The following is a 14,717-nucleotide window of genomic DNA, read 5'->3' on the forward strand; positions in this document are numbered from 1 at the left end:
ACGTGTTAAGGCTTCAGCAATCTTAGTTCAAGACGCACAAATAGAGAACAAAGCCATTGTGATACATTTTTATTGAACATTTTATTTATTCTGTGCTTTTATAACTTAATAGCACATTAACAAACTGAATCTCTACCACCTACCCCCAAATATGTGATAACGTGATTCAGAAGTGCTTCTCTGTTCCAGTGACTGGCAGAGGGGGAGGGACGCAGTAAAGAAAAAAAAAAAGAAGCTGTGGGCTCTCAAATATTACCTTAATTCCTTGCATCATTTCACCTTCTCAAAAACACATTGGAGAAGGTGCGACAGAAGGGACCTCATGCCTTCTCAAATACTGCTGAAAAGGAGGCAGGCGAGCCGATGGGATGCAAGTAATCATGGAAAGATGAATTGAGAGTCAGAAAGGCACACCCAGCACTTGCTGTTCCCCCTGTAACACTCCAGTCACCTTTCCAGACAGGGCAGGCAGTGCCACCAACTGACCAAGCCGTAGGGAGGACATCTTGAGGGTACACGCAGGGCAACTCCACAAGCAAACATTGAACTTGTCACCCCTTTCTCAGTGCAGCTCAAATCCATGGGGGGGGGGGAATAAAACTACCAGGACACACGACAAAGACGCGCCACTACCCTCGCTTCACAGCTCTACTACGTCTGACTGCGGCAGTCCGCACTTAAACAGCAAGATACAACCTTCCCCTTACCAAGAAAATCATATTTATGTACAGGTAGAAGAATCAGATCCATTCCTACAGTCTGTACAATGTTGGGCCTATAAATTATTTACTTCATCTTTACTGCAAAAAAAAGATAGAAAAACATATCCCAAAACATGCTGCAAAAAAGAAAAAATCTTATAGAACTCAGTCTTTCCCTTAAGTTGAGGCCTCTTCAAAACTCTTAACAGTGACTTCAAGGTTTAAGACAACACATGGACACACTCCTCGTTCTCCAGGAACTGTGCTTAGTCTTAAATTAAAGTCCACCTTTTTTGTTAATGGGGAGGTGGAGAAAGGAGGGGGGGGAAAATGAAGTCTTCCATTATCCAGCATTCTGGTTGTATGAAACTCTTCTCAGGGCTTGAACTCCAGTTCATCTACACTTATGACCTTAGCAGGCATGGAAGGAAGGGGCTGCTGCAGCACATCTGAGCCAAACCACTTAGACAGACCAGCTCCCCCCACACCAGTGGGGCTACCCCCATGTTGCTGGGAGTGGCTCGTCCGGTCAGGGCCGAGGTTCTGCGACTGGTGGCCTGGGACTGATGGATGCACTGGGAGGAGAGAGAAAATGAAATTCATCAGTAAAGGCCATTCGGAACATTGGGAAACTAATGTCCTTAAAAAAAGGATCCACTGTGCCAAGATTGTGGTGCCCTCATCTCTGCATAAACACTAGTAAAACAAATGCAAAACAGGTGTTCATCTTGAACAACGGCAGACTGAACAGAAAATGTCACTCACTTGGTCTCGGTTGCTGCTGCATTAGCTGCATGTGATTGCTGGCTCGGGGAGGTAAGAGGGGGTGTCCTGTCGCCCCTAGGGGGTAGAGGGGTTGTCCTAGCAGGGCAGGGGGCAAACCCTGAAGCTGAGCAAGGTCAACGTGCTGTGGAAATATGCCTAGGATGGAAAATGAAATGTCAGTGAGCTCCTCAGCAGTTCCCCACACACCTCAACCATACACTGCAGGTAAACTCATCCTGAAAACAAACTCCAACTATAGTTTTTCTAAATACCCCTGGTAATATAGGCATGAGTGTCATTTTCAATAGGCCAACTCATCTTGACACTATAAAACCTGTCAGTGGCCTTATGCGATGGCTTAGAATAGCTAGGTACTGTAAACAGGTAGACCAGTACTAACCTGCCTGCATCAGAGCAGGGCCTAGCTGCTGTGGCTGGATGCCCTGGGCCAGCATCCTCTGCACAAGGCTGGGATGGAGCTGGGGCGGAGGGGGGCGCACCATGGGCACATGTCCGTGGGATAGCAGTGGTATCGGGTAGATGGGGCAGGGGTGCCCAGCAGAGCCTGGCCTGGGGCGGTCCTGGGAGTGCTGGCGAGCCTGGGAGGCGGCCTTCACCCCTCCCAACTGAGAACCACTACTGCCTATCCCATCCAGAAAAGAGCTGGGAGAGCGCCTGTCTATAACACAGGCGCACAAATGCTACATTAGACAAGACAGTAGCAGAAACAACATTGCACAAGTAAGGAGCAGAGACATGGGAAGTCATCCACCTGGTTTTACCTGAGGTTGCATTCAATGCATTTCCCAAACAATGTCATTACTGACATGCAAAAACAGCCGTTGATGAACGTACCCTCTTGGGAGTGGCCTTCCTTGCTGTCTGGACGACTACCTGGCTCATCTCGACTCTTCTCTTTCGTCTCGTACATCTTACGGATCACAGACGTGGGCACGAAAGATGGTGACAGCTGTACAACACACAAGCATCAGTAGTTAAGTTATTTTACTTATATAGGAGGGCATTAAAATAAAAAAAGCAACTTAAACCAGACAGTTGATCAATACTGAGCAGATGGGAAATGTCCACTTTAAAGGAAGAGTAACAGACAAGTGCTTATTTATCAAACGGTTTCCTGAAACTACTATGGGTTTGAGTCAGTGGAGGGATTGAACAAGGTTACAATGTTTTCACTGGAAAAATGGAATGAGTGTTTCTTATTGGACAAGTTCAGGTAGTCCCGCCCCATTTTGGTTTTCTGGTTGGCGACTAATGAATACAACGCAGACAACCTTTCGACGTACCATGCTGGTGACTGTGTTGCCAGGGGAGTGTCTGCCTGCAGGATGAGTGCCTGGACCAGGGGATCGGTTCATCCTGGGTTGCCAGATAACACACGTCAATGTAAAATGTCACCCCCATAAATTGTGAAAGATGTCAAATTTGAACCCTTTTAACCCTCAGTCACCTGTTGTGTTGGTAGACCTTGTTCGGAGGCAGTTTGTTGTAACCGGGCTGGAAGGTGTTGTGGGCATGGAGAGCAAGGTCCTGCTGGTTAATCAGAGCCTCCAGGTCAGCCTGGTCCACAGCCATGGACAGCGCCCTCATCTGGAGGCAAAGTCATAAACCACCAGTTTTTACTTACACCACGAGTCAAACGCATTCCACAGAGGGCTGAGTGTCTGCGGGTTTTCACTCCTCCCTTGTACTTGATGAATAAAGGTCTAATTGGTAAAGAACTCTCCTCACCTGGTTGTCTAGGTCTTAATTGAAAGGGAAAACCAAAACCTGCAGACATTTGGCCCTCCATGAAATGAATGACACCCCATCTCAGGTTTCAGTTTGCATGCCATAATCGTTTGGTTACCAAGAAAAGGCAAGATCTAACAAAGGGTGTTGCACCATAAAGAACTATAGATTTGATGTGCTTCAGATAAGGTTTACTGTAAACAACATCCAACCTGTTGCTGGTGTAGGGTGGGTCCATGTCCAGGGCTGAGGGATCTATGCATATCTGGGAACTGCTCCCCCATCATGGGCGCCGCACCAACAGGGTACCCTGAAACAAGACCAATCAGACAAAATCACTTAAAAGTGAAGGAGCACAAAAACATTGGAGCACAATGAAAATAAGAGTGTTTATGATAAATTACTAAGTTAATGAATGAAACATTATTGGTGTTCCATGCTCAATAAAGTACAACGTACCCTCAAATAGTCACTTAGGTGAGACAAATGTTCAGCTGCCCCTTTAAGGGGTGGGCCATCACTGTGGCAACAGAGGGACTCAAACGCCTGAGATCAGCAGTGTTGGAAACTTGGTGACTGTCGCTATGTTTTGTGAGTTCAGACTGCACCAGCCACTTAACGGTCAAATATTCAAGAGACAAATTCAGCTACTTCTCAGGCTGCTTTTGGGGTAGTTTATAAATAGCATTTAGCGATTTTTCACACAACTCTTCAGCAAACGAGAGTGGGAGAAGATATCTGGAGAAGTCACAGCAACAGTGCACGTACAGGAAGGAAACAAGGGTGGGGGGGCAAAAACGCTATGTCGGGGACCGCAGCAAGGCAAATGGGTGCTGTGACATCGTCACGGCAAAACGTCACCTATCGATTAAACAAGGAGCCAGGAGACGATTTCGCTGAAAAATATTTGGTAACATTGGAGATTAGATGCACCGACGTCTTTCCTAGCAGTTGAGAAAGGTCGAACAAAGATTGACAAACAATTTAACGTTAGCGTGTGAAGAAAACGATGTAAACTGCCAAGAAACACTAAAGTCACTAATAGACTTTCAAATAAATTCAAACTTCAAGCCTGTGAGCTTCTAAAAAATGAATCTTTCAGGAGAACAGGTTGCTGCACGAGGTGGGATATGAGACTACAGACTGACCAAAAACAAAACATGTCGTGTTGGTGGTACCACGTTTCATGAGCAGAAATCATCCACACACAAATCTTGAGTCTCAAATTTTGTGCACAAATGTGTTTACATCCCTGTTAGTGAGTATATCTCCTTTGCCAAAATAATCCATCCAAAACATATCAAGAAACTGATTAAACATCATGATCATTACACAGGTGCACCTTGCACTGTTCTGCACCTGTGGGATCATCTAATGGGGGGTGCTGAGGAGTATTTCTGTCTGTAATAAAGCCCTTTTGTGGGAAAAAAACTCATTCTGATTGGCTGGGCCTGGCTCCCCAGTGGGTGGGCCTATGCCCTTCAAGGCCCACCCATGGCTGCACCCCTTCCCAGTCATGTGAAAAGCATAGATAAAGGCCTAATACATTAAATTGACCGATTTCCTTATTAGGAACTGTAACTCAGTAAAATCTTTGAAACTATTGTTTATTTTTGTTCAGTATAGTTCTGTGATTAGCTACCCACAAAGAAACAAAACCGCAGAATTAGTTTGAAAATAGTCAAGGCAGCAATTTTGTTGCTATAAATCACAACCTCCATGTGCTCATACTTGACTTGTTCAGTTCTCACATCTATTTTTAGGCGCAAATTCAAAAGTGGTCGCACTGTAGTGCCCAGTTTTTTCCGTAGCTACAGTGTGCCCTAAATGAACACCACCCTTTGCCTCCATATTAATGTAATGTTTACCAGCGGGTGGTCGCATGCGTCCATGGAAGTAGTCAGGCAAAGGTGCTCTCTGTAGGAAGAGTGGAGGCGAGGGCCCCCTGTGCTGAAGACCAGGCCCAGGGGGTGGAGGGGCGTCAGTGCTGCCTAGCACGCTGTGGAGGGTAGGGGAGCCGCTACGGGGAGGGCCCTGGGCACCTAGAAGCTCCTGTAGCAATTATACACACTGCTCAGACAGGACCAACACGCCAACTGAGCCACACAACATAATACCAGCCCCTTATTTCTTAGAAAGCACCCCAACCAGAATGCTACAGCCTATCAAACTCAATAGCTTATAATAAGTACTATTTTAACAGAGTTCCACACACCCACCCTGATAACACGAGCTAGCCCCAAACTACACACCTGGAATACGTTCCTCTGCGATGGGGCAGGCACTGTGGCTTCAGGCAGGGGCACTATAGCAGGATCCGTGGGCTGATTGAGCTGTAACGGGTGGAAGAACGTGGAATCAGACAGCAGTCTTGGTTGTGGACACGCCTTTAAAACCAATCCCTCTGGGCATTTCTCACTTGCATAAATGTTTTGCATCAGACCAATTAACATTGTTAGACATTGCATTGCTACAATGTTGTCAAATGTCCAAATACAAGTTACTTAGACATCATCCAATGGAAAATTATGAGATTGTACTGACGTATATGTAACAACTTATGACTAAATTCTAACGTTGCAGCAGATGACCAAAATGCAACATTAATTGATCATCAGATATGAAAAGCCCATTGGGATGGAGAAGAGCATAGCATGGCTCAGCCAGAGGCAATGAAATGGTCTTGAATGTAGATATCCCTCCATGCCCAGAGACCAAAGTGACAGACCCTGACAAATTCACCAGGGCACAACCCCCCCCAAAATGTCACAGGACATAAGGGTAATCCAGTCTAATTTGATAAAGGATAACATTAAGGTTAAATATAAACAAATCTTCCGTATGCAATCATTTGATTGACATGTTAGTTCATAGGGGTTCATGTGAATCCAGAACTCTTGGGAGGAACTCAAACTATGCAAATTTATGCCCATCATTTTCCAGACCTGACAACTATTAGTCTAGGAGTTCAGTTATGGTTAGGACGCTAGCTTGCATGCATCATTTGGTTTTGAGAACCTACATGTGATGTAAGAGGCCAAACTTTCAGCAGCACACACGCAAGGGTCAGTTTACCTGAAGCAGCATGCAGCTCAAAGCCGTTATGGTTTACACATCCAGCGTTACCTGAGGCAGCTTGCCGACAGGACAGTCGGTGCTTTCTAAACATCATCCAAGAGCGGCACACTTACGTTGCTGTTCACTTGGTTGGCTTTGGGGTGGGTAGGCAGAGTTCCACTTGCCTTCATGCTGCTGACCAGCTTGTTGAAGGCTGACATGTCAGGGTCTCTGGCCTGTGACCTAGGTGGCCCTGCACTGGGGCCTACACCGCCTGTTAGAGCCTGCTCCAAGTGCTCAGCCATGAAGGGCGTGCCACTGCTGGTGCTGCCTCTGATTCCTCCCCGATGCGGATTCTGGTGCAGTTTCCGATGAGACTGGTGGTTCTGCTCAGAGCCCACCTTTAGCCCCTTCAGGCCTCCCTCCACCTCCTCCAGAGAGAGCACTACACCAGAGTTAGCTAGGGGACAAGATGAGGGCTTTACAAGTGTTGGAAAAGCGTACATGTCTTACTGCAAATTCACCATATGACATTAGGCAGCATGGAAACACGGAACTGCCTGGAACTGTTTAATAAGAAACAATTGTTTTCCCATTACAAAATGTTTTAGTGCTCGAATTAAACGACCCTAATGGAAATTAAGTACTGGTCACATGAACAATTGCTACTTACTGCTCTGCTGTAGCCGTTGTTTGTTGACGTTGAGGCTCGAGAGGAGAGGCTTCAGGTCTATCTTGGCCTTGTGTAACAGCTCCAGAATGTCCACCTTGTCCCGGTGCTCCACTGACTGGATGGGGGTGAAGTAGGGGACAGGGCCCATCTGGCTGGGGGACGTGCAGCGGGGGTCCTGTCCTGAGAAACGGTAAGTAACAGTTTCCAAAAACCTCATTAGAAAACATGCGCAGTCATCAAAACAGAAAGCATCATGGAGTCCTTAGAGGGGTTTGTATATAATTTCAGAAATTGTCTATAAAAAAAATATATATATATGAACAGTCATATCAAAACAGAAACATTGTGGCTTTATGATTATAATATGAAAAATGTTTCAGGGTGGTCCTCCATATGCAAAAGACTGCATATAATTTCACATGTTTAAAAAAAATATTATACTGAACTAAAGGAGGGCCAATGTTTGCTAGGATGTGTTCCACAGGTTGCTTAGCAACCGCTGTACCAATATGCATTTCCCTTACTTGAATTCCATGCTGGGTTACAAAAAAAACTAAAAATACAATGTGCAATTTCTCTCGCAAAATCAACAATAACTGCTCTTTTTCCACATAGTAGTAAAATAATGGCAGTATTATATAAAAATTGTTTTTAAAAAACCCTCATGGCAGTACAAAAGAGGGCTCGCAATTTCAACCAATCACTACACATTTACTGCATTATATGGCTCAATCAAGCCACATGTCAAACTCTCCCTCGTCAGCGCATTTTCCCCAACAAATATCCCACATTGCCATGCAAAACAGTAGAAACAAAAAAAGTGCATTTTTGTACGCAATTATCACAAAACCTCCCTGCAAAGTCCTGGAGGGACTGTTTGATCCTTGAGGGCAACACATTCGTATTAATCAAAAACATTTATTTCAGAAGCAGCCCTCTTACCAGCCAGTCTCTCCAGCTCCTCATGGGGTGTGGAGCGCAGGCTGGAGGAGCGGCTGCCCGAGGGACTCAGGTTGCTGGAGAACCACCGGCTGAAACGGCTGGCCGAAACAGGGCCCTCCCCCAGAACATCCTCTATCATCTGCAACACAGAACCAGAGGCCAGTCAGATGCAAGCTGCTGGTCCAGAGTGGCAGACTGCTAAAGGGTGGGTGTGAGCAAAGGTTGCACTTACGTTTAAGGCGCTGTCCATCTGCACACTTTTGGGCTTTTTTTGGATGCATTTTGTCAGTGCTTTTTGACGGTATTGTATTCTTTCTTCATTGAATCTGTACTTTATTTCCCTATCCCATAGCTAATTTCCTTTATAGATTCCTTCGCAAGGTATTGTAATAAGTGCTGAATAAACTGGAACAGATGGGCATAAATTTGCATTGACTGAAACCTAACAAAACCACCCTACTGGAGGTAAAAACCTGTTGCCTTACGATGTTTCACTGGAAAATGACAATACGTCAAGAAAACCTTAGAAAGAAACAGTTCTAGCCAGGGTGACAATACTGCCGGCACCACCACCCATCCAAACAGGCAAAGGACAGTACCACGTGCTAAAACCATGGAACTAACCAGTGTAGGTTAAAGGGATAGTTCACCCAAATTACAAAATAATATTGGTTTCCTTACCCTGTAAGCATTTTGTGGACACGGTATGACAGCAATCTATGCTTTGGTTTGATTTCCATGGCACAGTTTCCACATGCTAACAAATGCTAAAAAATGTGCATGTGGAAACAGTGCCAGGGAAAATAAAGCACGGACTGCCAAAACACTTGGTCCACACACGGCTTACATGTTAAGGAAACAAGTGTAATTTTAGTTAACTATCCCTTTAAACTACACTGAACACTTAAAAGTAAAAGGACCATGTGTAGCCAACTACAACCCAGTGTGTGATGCACTTAGAACACATTACTGTGGATATTAGCCCAGAGAGCACAACTTCTAGCACCCAAAACACACCTTAAACATGCAGTGCTCCCCAGGACTTACAGAGGCCAGTCCTGGCATGGTCTTCTCCAGATTGAAAAACTCATTGAAGTCAAAGTCTCCAGATGTCTGCTCTGGGAGGACCACTGGGTGTGGGACCTCCTGGTCTGCTGTAGAGTGGGAGTCTTTTACTACCTGCTCCGGCTCCTCCGCAAGCCCACCATTACATTCCACTGCAATAGACAAGAGTGCAAATTAACATTCAGGGTAGCTTCTTTCCGTAAACAATCCGATGGCATACAGTAACATCATACAGAAAGTACTCTACTGATCATTCGGTGTCTGGAGCCCCCCTCCCACCCCCCAAAAAAACACCTAGGACATACCTGTACATTGTAAAGGTAGAAACATTACTATGCTCATGACCCAAACATTGACCCTCACATCAGTGTGGCCATAATTTGAAAATAAATGCACCACAAGTCATCAAGGAGCCTATTCAGACTTGCGATAAGTTAATTTGGATATTCTACAGTACTTTTGTATGCTTTTAAGCCAGTAGTTCTGAAAGTAGCGCCCACGAGCCAACTGTCCCAGAAAATTGCCTACTACGTCAAAATGTACAGATATGTGCACCACGTTAAGGCTCCCTTCGCTCTACTACGTGTTCATTCAATGGCTGACACTCAAATTGCTGGGGGGCTGGCTCACGTGGGTGTAGTGGAAATTGTGCTGCACATCTTCTGGAAAACAGTTGCTTTCAAACTAGGGATTTCATGGCTAATTGAGGTAAGACTAATTCTGCTCAGACTATGCATGTATGAACTACACATTCACACAAACAGCTCAAGGTGGGAGGTCAAAAAAGTAAATACAAATCCAAGTACCAGTGCAGTAACAGACTTCAGTAAAAAATTATTTATAATAAGTGTTTACTTAAGCCCATGTTGTCTACTTATATCAAGCCTGAACCAAACCCAAGAAAATAAAACACGGCATCCATAACAATGCAAAGCCAATGGGATCCTTTTGGGGGACAATCCAAAAGTTAAAGTATGAAGAACCCAGCATGACATGCCTTCTCTCACAGAGTCAGTCCTCTTCCTGGACCGTTTGGGTCTGCGCTTGTCCTCCTCCAGGATCTTGTCGTCAAAGCCAATGAGCTCTATAGTCTCTGATTGGCTGGTTGGGCCCCCTGAGAACCACTCTGGCTCCTCTTCCGCTTCGTTCCTTCTCCTCTCACTGAACACACGCTTGTCCCCAAAGTCTCGCTGCAGAAAAAAATAAATAAAATGTGTAATATTATATATATATATATATATATATATATATATATATATATATATATATATATATATATATATATATATATATAACATAAGTTTGGGGTCACATGGAAAAGGGCATTTCTATAAAAACATGAAATTAGTAGATCATTTCCTATTCATTTTGCAAGACATTAACAAGGTTATAAATAATGGTTAATTGAAAATGTCCTTCAAACTTTATTTCACCAAAGCATCCTCAATTTGCAGCAATTACAGCCTTGCAGACCTTTGGCATTCTAGTTGTCAATTTGTTGAGGTAATCTGAAGAGATTTCACCCCATGCTTCCTGAAGCACCTCCCACAAGTCAGATTTCCTTGATGGGCACTTACGTACCTCATGGTCAAGGTGCTCCCACAGGCGACTGTGTTGGCCACTCCATTATATAGACAGAATACCAGCTGACTGCTTCTTACCCAAATAGTTATTGTCCTGTTGTAGGAGGAAATTGGCTCCAATTAAGCGCCGACCACAGGGTATGGCATGGCTTTGCAAAATGGAGTGCTAGACTTCCTTCAAGATCACTTTTATCCTGTACAAATCTTCCACTTTACCACCACCAAAGCACCCCAAGACCATCACATTGCCTCCACCATGCTTGACAGATGGTGTTAAGCACTCCGCCAGCATCTTTAAAATAATTTATGCGTCTCACGAATGTTCTTTGTGATCTGAACACCTTAAACGTCTGTCCATAACACGTTCTCTCAATCTTCCTCTGTCCCGTGTGTGTTCCTTTGCCTATCTTAATCGTTTATTTTTATTGGCCAGTCTGACATATGGCTTTTTCTTTGCAACTCTGCCTAGAAGGCCATCATCCCGGAGTCGCCTCGTCACTGTTGACATTGAGACTGGTGTTTCGCAGGTACTATTTAATGAAGCTGCAAGTTGAGGGCTTGTGAGGCATCGGTTTCTCAAACTAGACACTAATTGTTGTGCACCGGGGCCTCCCACTCCTCTTCTGGTTAGAGCCAGTTTGCGCTATTCAGTGAAGGGAGTAGTACACAGCGTTGTACGAGATCTTCAGTTTCTCGGCAATTTCTCGCATGGAATAGCCTTCATTTCTCAGAACAAGAATATACTGACGAGTTTCAGTAGAAAGCTCTTTGTTTCTGGCCATTATTTGAGCCTGTAATCGAACCCACAAATGCTGATGCTCCAGATTATCAACTAGTCTAATAAGCACAGCAGTTCTCAGCTGTGCTAACAATTTCAAAAGGGTTTTCAAATGATCAATTAGATTTTTTAAATGATAAACTTAGCTAATCTAACACAGCTTGCCATTGGAACCCCAGGAGTGATGGTTGCTGATAAAATTAAAATAGCTATAATAGTCACTTACAACATTAACAATGCATTTGTGATCAATTTGATGTTATGTTAATGTACAACAAAAAAAACAGTTTCTTTCAAGAACACTGACATTTCTAAGTGACTCCAAACGTTTGAACTGTAGTGTAAATACATTTTAAAACACTTGAGTCACTGGTAAACATTGAATCTAACACGCTGCTAAATACCATGGGATATATTTAAAAAGGTGCCATATGCAGAAATGGCACAGCCATTTCCTTTTTGCTTAAAAGTCAACAGTTCCCCTAATTTCCGCTTGTGACAAAACAAGAAATGTATAGTTTTGAGAACCATTGTACCATCTAAACTGCTGTGAGAAATCCGTAACCAAAAATATTTTATTTTCAGCTGGTGTACAAAACCGAAAGTAAAACGCACAAAAAAATAAACTTCAGAACAGAAATAGCCAACAGACCAGATCGCTTTCTTTTTTACCTTTATTTTAGAGTCTTAGAGTTGCTTTCAATGAGATCTAAAACTCACATTTCTACCCAAATTTGGTCAGGTTACATATTGCATTTTAAAAAGGAAATAATGGAGTGTACACAGCTCCTGATGATTGTCATTTAGATTACCGCAGAACATATGCCTCCCCTTGAGGCACAACTGCCATTTTGTGGGGTCGGAACATGTAGATAGAATAGCCCTCTAAGGATAAATAGTTTCAATTGAATGCAGATCAGGAAGCAACAGACACTAACCCTGAACCTCTTATCTTTGAAGTCCCGTTCCTTCTCCATGCGGGGTTCCCTCTCGAAGCCTCGCGCCGCCATGATGCGGCCACTGCCAATGCGCCGCGCACCACCCAGCCTGAGACTCTCGTTCTCCTTATTCTCTAGGGGGCTGATGGGGCGGCGGGTGGGTGCAGGCAAAGCATTGCCAACACAGCCCCCTCCAAAGCTACGACGCTGGGGGCTGAGCACCACGTCCAGGTCATCCTCCTTTAGTCGCTCGCGGGGATCTGACGACAGCATCACAAGGAACAAACATAACATCCACTATAATGCTTTATGTTGTATTTTACAAAGCATATGTGTAAGCAATATGGCACTTGTAAGGGTAGCCAAATTAATTTGAGCTTAAAACCACTCAACCCTTAATGAATATGCAATAGATGATTTTAAATGTATGCCACAGGGATTTGAAAATGAGCTTTGAATATATACTACACAACTTATTTACCTGCAATTCTACGTTTTAGAGGGACCCTATCATCCACAAAGTCCTTCTTATATCCATCCACAGGAGAGCTGCACTCTGAGGTGGGGTACAGCGAGGCATGCCACTTCTCGGGGTCCCAAACACAATCGCTGTAGCCAAATGTAAGACCAAACCAGAGGGACAAACTCAACAATTAGCATAGAACCAACAAGCCTTGTAGGGTGTCAAGTTAATCCAAAGTGTGACAAAGTAAAACACTCACCTGTCATATTTTTCAGAAAGACAGTCTGGCCTTTCATTAGAAATTGGGAAATCTTTTATCTCCAAAAGCTGCTCCTGTAAGAACACATTATGTGAACCTAAGTCCATGAAGCAATCCAATAACTTGCACATCTAGCAACTTATACTAGCCATATCTCCCAAATACCTTGGTGTATCTGTAAGGGGATGGTCCTGTTGATTCCTTGACCACTTGGTCTTTCACCACCACTGTGTCACCATTCTCCTGCTCCTCTACACAAGCATCCTCCTCTACACAAGCATCCTTTTCCATGACTCTTTTAGGGGGCTAAACCAAGCTTGTGAGACTAGTAGTTGACCTGTTGAAAAACGACATGCTGTTATGACATAACCCTCACAGGCTTAACAAAAGTAATTACAATTCATAAACATAAAAGTAATTCTATATTGTCAGGAAGACACTGCTGATAAAGTACGTGCAAAGACATTAAAACAACGTATTGGCACACTTAAAATGTAGTTTGTGTAGTAATATCGATACAATAGTAAAACGCAACAAGCTTAGATCAATGAAATTAGTCGAAAAATCTATACCATAGCACATTAAGCACCGAGGTATATTAACGACATTAGCGCAAGGGCTTCGACCGTGGACTGGTGATAAAATCCGACTCAACCAATTCGCCAAAGGAAGCTGGCCTGGCAACATGTCATCCATACCTGAGCAGCACAGGCAAACTAAATCATAGCAATAGAGTAGCTAAAATTGGCTACCATTAGCCTACTAGGAAACTGGCCAAAATTAATTAGCAAGCTGTCAATCTACTGGAAGTAGGTTAAATTAACTAGCATATTTGCGTAATTAATTAGCTAATTGGCAAAACTGCGTTGGCATATGTAGCTAATGCATATGTTGATGCCAATTTACAAGACCGGCGTCAAATATTTGATGGACGGCTGACAATTAGCTAAATTACACGACAGTCGTGTTTGGTTTACTGGTAACTAGTTAGCGAATATTAGCTAGTTAGCTGCCAAAACTTCAGTTTAGCTAGTTAGCCTGAAAGGCGACTTGTCGGCTAATCCGATAGCTAGTTAACGTGTGTGTTCGGCTACTCAATTGATAAACGCCGAGTGCATATGTAACGTTAACAAAGCAAACAAACAGGCCATCATATCACTCTGGATAAATTGCAGATACTTATACATGTAGAAGGTAACCATTAACTTACAATGCTGTTAAGAAAACGTTTGAAGCCGACTCAGAAGCTAGCTACGTTTGCTAGCTAAACTAACTCTATGGCTAGTTAGCCAGCTAGCTTGCTGGAGATAAAGCCTTCCAATAAGTGCGATACGTTTTTCTAAACAGCTAAGGTTGTTATTTTGACAAACAGCCAACGCCCGTGATATTTCTACGAACTGAAATCCGAACGTACACTAGCGTCTTCCTAGGATTGTATTCGAATGTCGAAATATACTTCTCTTTGGTCTCTTCTCTCAGTCGTAGCAGTGATTTTTCTCCGATCACCGCTTCTGAATGAGGGTCCTTCGTAGGATTATATAGTGCCCATCACTAGTGCCTTACTCAAACATATAAAATAGTATAAATCATTCATTTAAACCATTACTGTCTTTGACATTGTCTCTTTTGACTACGAAATTAATATATATTAATTTAGATGAAATATCAACGACTGCTTTTATTTTACGATTGAGTAATTTCATATCAGGCATTATGTATGGACAGCTAATTGTTGACATTACAA

The 14,717-nt window shown here is 43.6% G+C and overlaps 1 protein-coding gene across 7 annotated transcripts; it reads right to left on the bottom strand.

The window, feature by feature from the left end:
* Positions 1 to 54: 54 nt before the first annotated feature.
* Positions 55 to 14,528, bottom strand: LOC110494107 (eukaryotic translation initiation factor 4E transporter). 7 transcript variants are annotated; one of them, XM_036950149.1, is made up of 20 exons: positions 14,388 to 14,528; positions 13,139 to 13,310; positions 12,974 to 13,047; positions 12,733 to 12,860; positions 12,252 to 12,511; positions 9,950 to 10,142; positions 8,935 to 9,104; positions 8,120 to 8,152; positions 7,888 to 8,026; positions 6,946 to 7,125; positions 6,407 to 6,732; positions 5,468 to 5,548; positions 5,084 to 5,267; positions 3,428 to 3,525; positions 2,935 to 3,074; positions 2,771 to 2,843; positions 2,322 to 2,436; positions 1,867 to 2,145; positions 1,467 to 1,622; positions 55 to 1,276 (listed from the first exon to the last, which is right to left on the bottom strand). In XM_036950149.1, the coding sequence occupies exons 2-20, from the start codon at positions 13,262 to 13,264 to the stop codon at positions 1,077 to 1,079; spliced, it is 2,955 nt and encodes a 984-aa protein (XP_036806044.1). In that variant the 5' UTR covers positions 13,265 to 13,310; positions 14,388 to 14,528; the 3' UTR covers positions 55 to 1,076. The 7 variants fall into 7 exon arrangements, with proteins under 7 accessions (XP_036806044.1, XP_036806047.1, XP_036806042.1 ...); XM_036950152.1 differs by having other exon boundaries at positions 6,458 to 6,732; positions 14,184 to 14,503; XM_036950147.1 differs by having other exon boundaries at positions 14,184 to 14,503.
* Positions 14,529 to 14,717: the final 189 nt, after the last annotated feature.

The sequence above is a fragment of the Oncorhynchus mykiss genome, chromosome 17 (genome assembly GCF_013265735.2).
Source record: "Oncorhynchus mykiss isolate Arlee chromosome 17, USDA_OmykA_1.1, whole genome shotgun sequence".
NCBI classification, from domain to species: Eukaryota; Metazoa; Chordata; class Actinopteri; order Salmoniformes; family Salmonidae; genus Oncorhynchus; species Oncorhynchus mykiss.

What these genes read in the sequence shown, in the direction of transcription:
- LOC110494107 (XM_036950149.1), bottom strand. Translation starts at nt 13,264, where the DNA reads ATGGAAAAGGATGCTTGTGTAGAGGAGGATGCTTGTGTAGAGGAGCAG. An exon ending in CCATGCCAGGACTGGCCTCT is followed by an intron (nt 8,153 to 8,934) that starts GTAAGTCCTGGG and finishes ATCCAAAAAAAG; the next exon opens with CCCAAAAGTGTGCAGATGGA. An exon ending in GGAGCTGGAGAGACTGGCTG is followed by an intron (nt 7,126 to 7,887) that starts GTAAGAGGGCTG and finishes ACCGTTTCTCAG; the next exon opens with GACAGGACCCCCGCTGCACG.